The following is a 5,497-nucleotide window of genomic DNA, read 5'->3' on the forward strand; positions in this document are numbered from 1 at the left end:
GCTCACACACTCACTCGCTCACACACTCACTCGCTCACACACTCACTCGCTCTCTCACACGCTCACTCACTCACTCACACACACTCACACACTCACACACGCTCACACACTCACTTGCTCACTCACTCGCTCTCTCACACGCTCACTCACTCACACACTCACACACTCACTCACTTACGGATCACCGCGTCGCTTGTTTTGTAATTCACATGTAGATTCTCATCAATCACAAACAATTCTAAATTATCGAAATAACCTGATTACATGTGCATGTAGAGGGTCTGTCATTTTCAGATATCTGAAAATTGCACAAGAAAGCTTTCTTTTCATATTGCTCGCTCACTCTCACACACACACACTCACTCGCTCACTCGCTCACTCACTCACTCACTCACTCTCACACACACACTCACTCACTCACTCACTCACTCACTCACTCACTCTCACACACACACACTCGCTCACTCACACACTCACAGGCATGTGTTTTCAGTTGTGGTATTTTAGCAGTGCTCGAAGGGAGAGTTCACCCAAAAATAACGAGGATTTCTTTAATGGAACACAAATGAACTTTGAGAACCAGCAACACTGGACCCCATTGACTTTCATTATATGGACAGAAAACACTGAGACATTTCTCCCAATATCTCCTTTTGTGTTCCACTGAATAAAGAAAGTCATATAGGTTTGTTTGTGTGTGTGTGTGTGTGTGTGTGTGTGTGTGTGTGTGAGAGAGAGAGTGTGTTTGGGTGCATTTGTGTGTCTATGTGTGTGTGTCGCTGTTTGACTCTTGTTTACAGTCAGACGTCCTGCTGACTGGTTGATTTTGAACCCATGCAGTTTAACACTGAGATAAACAGCGCTTTGAGACGTAGAAACAAACGTTCGGTTTGACTTAAATTTGGAAAAAACTAAAATGGATTTTTCATAGGGTCCTGAAAATGTAATTTTTGTTAAACTTTTAATGAACTGTTTCACAATTTCAATTAATTAGGCTTGCTTTTTAATTGTTAAATCAAAATTTTAATCAAAATTAAAATTTAATTTTACCATTTGAATAGAATCCAGAAAAAAATTAAATAGGAATTTAGGGAAAAAATTCATTTGGGAGAAAATAAAACATTTGATAAGCCCCCTAATATGCTAACGAGCCCCTATGTATAATTTACCCCTAAGCTAAGCTAATCAAACACACCATCCTGATTGAGCTTCAGTCACTTCTCTGATCTGCTGAGGAAAACAAATCAGGGAAAAATCGTGCTTAAAATGTGCCTGTTTGTAGGGTTTTACAATTTTGGCCAGAATTTTGAGAAAAATTATTTTATTTTACACTGCAAATGTAAAATTACAACACTAATATTGATGGCTGTCTTGATTTCAGATGTTAAAGCATCAAACTTTTTATTCTGACAGAAAACCGCAGAAGCGTGCGCTCCTTAAAGCTTCTCTTCTGTTGATCAGCACTTCTTATTACACCTTTATGAAGATGTTTAGCTCATGTTTTGTTCCCAAACGCATGTTAAAGCGACTCAGAGAGCTGGAGTTCATGTGCATGGTTTACTGCGAGACGCTGAAACATCACGAGCTGCTGGTGTGTAAATGAACACAGTGCCACGCTTCACTCTGAAACACACAGCGCAGATGCTGAACTAAATCACAGCCTTTGTGATTTGATAATCGCCACATAAAGCCATTTCTGGATTTGGGGTTTATTTTGGTTAATCATGCAGCACGAATCACTCTAAACAGACACTTCAAAACCCCACATAAACATGCACTCATATTCACACAGTCACACAACACTTCAACACTAGCTGTGTTTTATCATCTCAACTGACTGAGTGTTTGTGCTTCTTGACAGTAAACGACACTCGCTGGGATGTTTGTGTCTGATGATATTCACTCATTTATAACTGAGTGTGTGTTTATGTGCGTGTGTGTAAATATCTGTGTTTTTGTGTGCTAGTGTGTAAATGTGTTTGTGCATATATGATTTTGTGTTTCTATGTGTGAGTGTGTATGTGAGTGTGTATGCGTGTGTGTGAAAGTGTGTATATGAGTGTGTGTGTGTGTGTGTGTGTGTGTAATCCGCTCACACTCATTGTGCTGACTCTGGGTCAGGTTTCGCTCTGACAGATGGTGGTTTAGAGGTTCAGTGACCCGTGTGCTGATCATCACATCTGACCGCAGCTAGTGATGCTTTACTTTACAAGGTTTAGTTCTACTGTAAGTGTCGAGGCTCCACCCACATCACTGTAATCAATGAGCGATCTGGGTTATTAATATCTGACTGTGTTGTCGACTCTCACGTGTCAATCAATAAGAACAAATGCCTTCAGTCTCTAAAGATTCTCAGCGTGTGATTGTGTGTGTGTGTGTGTGTGTGAGAGAGAGAGTGTGTTCAGTCAGTGGAGTTGTTGTTGTTTTCATACTTTCATGTTCAAACATATAAATGTCACACGCATCACAGCAGGTGTCATACTGTCATTTACTGTAAACAGACACACTTCAACAAAAACATCTGAAAAGAAGTTTGTGTTTGAACCCAAACAGCAGCTCTAGTGTTGTGAATGAAGACAGTCAGTATTGTGTGTGTGTGTGTGAGTGAGTGAGTGAGTGAGAGAGTGTGTGAGTGTGTGTGAGTGAGAGAGTGTGTGAGTGTGTGTGTGTGAGTGAGTGAGTGAGACAGAGTGTGAGTGAGTGTGTGTGAGTGAGTGAGTGAGACAGAGTGTGTGTGTGAGTGAGTGAGTGAGTGAGTGAATGAGTGAGTGTGTGTGTGTGTGTGAGAGTGTGAGTGTGGTTAGTGGAGTCAAATTTATTTGTATAGCGCTTTTCACAGCAGCTTTACAGAAAATCATGATGTTCATGTTTATAATATCCTAATATATTTATGCCTTATAGCCGCATTTATCAGATTAGAGCTGGACAATAATACACATATAATAATAACAACAACATTTAGAGATGATATAAACAATCCAGCAGTTGAGATTGGCTGTATATTTGATTTGAACTTTAGCTAACGGTTCTGTCAAAGTTACAAACAAACATTGATAGATAATGTTAGCACTAAAACATTTACACACAGTTCATGGAATGTTTTTATGAAACTTACTTGTTTGTCTAACTATTTAAAATGGTAATATCTACTAGTTTCAGATGGTTCAGAGAAGAAACGTTCAACAAAAGTAACGTTCCCATAATGTTTGCAAAATGATCAAGTCGAACGTTCATATAATCAAGAAAAAACATTTTTAAAATGTTTATTTTTGATTACCTTCTTAACATTAAAACTAGATGTTTTAAATGTTCTGAGAATATTTAGAAATAACATTTTCATAACTTCAGGAACATTAGCAAAACGTTCTTGGAACATATTTTTGCTAACTGGGAATCGCCTTACACACGTGTACTGTATATAAAGTATATAAAGGTCACTATACAGCTTTAAATATAGAGCTGTGCGATAATAGTTTGTGATAATATGAACAATCACACAGTTGAGGTTTGCTATATGTGTCCCTGCAGCACAAAAGCAGTGTTAAGTCGCTGGGGTATATTTGTAGCAATAGCCAACAATACATTGTATGGGTCAAAATTATACATTTTTCTTTTATGCCAAAAATCATTAGGATATTAAGTAAAGATCATGTTCCATGAAGATATTTTGTAAATTTCCTACCGTAAACTAAATTTTTGATTAGTAATATGCATTGCTAAGAACTTCATTTGGACAACTTTAAAGATGATTTTCTCAATATTTAGATTTTTTTGCACCCTCAGATTCCAGATTTTCAAATATTGTCCTATCCTAACAAACCATACATCAATGGAAAGCTTATTTATTCAGCTTTCAGATGATGCATACATCTCAATTTCACAAAATTGACCCTTATGACTGGTTTTGTGCTCCAGGGTCACACACACAGAGCTGTGCGGTGGTGTAGTCGGATCTCGGGATGATGTTGGCGAGTTTAGAGACGGTCGTTAATGAGTCTCACCTGCTGCAGGTTTGTCTTGGCTCTCTGGAGCGCGTCTTTGTAGCCCTTCTGCCGCAGCTCGCTCAGACTCTCGTAGTACTCCTCGGAGTCGTCGCTGTCGGGGAACAGCACCTGGGACAGGATCCTCCACCCGCAGGTGTCCAGCGCGTGCCCCAGATACACCTGCAGCTGGAAGCAGAGCGAGTCCGCGTCCCGCGCGCTCAGATCCGGCGCGCCAAACAGCACCGTCCACACCGTCTGCTCCTCGGGGAAGGCGGGCAGACACGGCTCCAGGTCCGAGTTGACGGCGCACAGCTGCAGGTGAGCGGCGCGCAGCTCCTGGAACGAGAAGAGCCCGGCCCAGCTGGAGTCCGGCGGCGAGTCACCGAGCTCCGGCTCCGCGCTCCCTCCGCGCCGCTGCACGGTCCGGTCGTGGCACGTGACGGCGAGCTTGCCCTCGATCTCGTTCCAGGCGACGATGAAGACGAACTTGTGCTTGTGTTTCTCCTCGAAGGCGTTGGGGCGCACCGACACCCATCCGCACTCCAGCGCGTCCTCCATCATGGATCCGGACACTGCTCAGCAGAAGAAAGGCCAGACTAACGGACGCGCGAGAAAACCGTTAATAACACCGATTCCCGTCTGCTTTGTGTCCCGACGCGCGCGCGCATCGCTGCGCGTTCACTTCCGCGCGCGTCGCGTCCCCCGCGAGGCGTTTTGCGCGCTGATCCGCATCTTTAACATCGCCGATGTTTCTCATCCGACGACGACTCGCTGGGCGCTGACGTCACACAGGAGGACGTAAACATCTGCACGTGTGACACGCTCGCTGCGTGATGACGCCATCGAAGACGCACGGTGGTCGTCGTGGCCATAGATATGTATAGAGCCCCATTCGACCGCTGCGCGTCCGCCATCTTGGAACGGTCAACTCGACGACATTCACCGTACTATTCTAATTCTATTTTATCTATTTGTTGACTTGACCCTCTAACACTTGCTCTCTCTATTCGTTTTCTAACTGCTTGTTTTCTAACACTAGCATTGTCCATTCTTTTTCTATTCTATCTACTTGTTTTCGTTGTGTTATATACAGTCAGGTCCATATACAGTGTATATATATATATTTCACGAGTTTTTACTTACATGTAATAATCAGAGTAAAGGTTATGCGTATTTGGCGTGCTGTCCGAGGGGACTGGAATAGTTGTAAGTGCAGAGAAGGGCTGCTGGAAAACTGTCAAGGAACAGAGGTAGATCTGCTGTGTATATATACACACCTCTTGTTAATTAGGTTAATTAACTAAACGTGCTCCTCCCGAACTTTCTTAATAAAACATCATATATAGGGTGACCATATTTTAGTTTTCCAAAAAGAGGACAGTAGGGGGCGGGGACAAGGGCGGGGCTTCGCCTAACAGTATATGTAGCCAGGTTTTATAAATAAAAAGAAAACAAGTAGAAAGAATAGAAAAAGAACAGGGAATGCTAGTGTTAGAGGGTCATTTTTAAATAAA

General features: G+C 42.3%; 1 protein-coding gene across 1 annotated transcript in view; it reads right to left on the reverse strand.

Moving 5' to 3' along the window:
• The window catches only part of LOC107717755 (junction-mediating and -regulatory protein-like), a 23,800-nt gene extending 19,159 nt beyond the window's left edge, over positions 1 to 4,641 (reverse strand). The window contains exon 1 of the mRNA XM_016524590.1: positions 4,002 to 4,641. Within this exon, the coding sequence (XP_016380076.1) occupies positions 4,002 to 4,544 (543 nt within the window). The 5' untranslated portion in view covers positions 4,545 to 4,641. The remainder of the gene's footprint in view (positions 1 to 4,001) is intronic.
• Positions 4,642 to 5,497: the final 856 nt, after the last annotated feature.

The sequence above is a fragment of the Sinocyclocheilus rhinocerous genome, unplaced genomic scaffold, assembly GCF_001515625.1.
Source record: "Sinocyclocheilus rhinocerous isolate Xijiao unplaced genomic scaffold, SAMN03320098_v1.1 scaffold693, whole genome shotgun sequence".
Lineage (NCBI taxonomy): Eukaryota > Metazoa > Chordata > Actinopteri > Cypriniformes > Cyprinidae > Sinocyclocheilus > Sinocyclocheilus rhinocerous.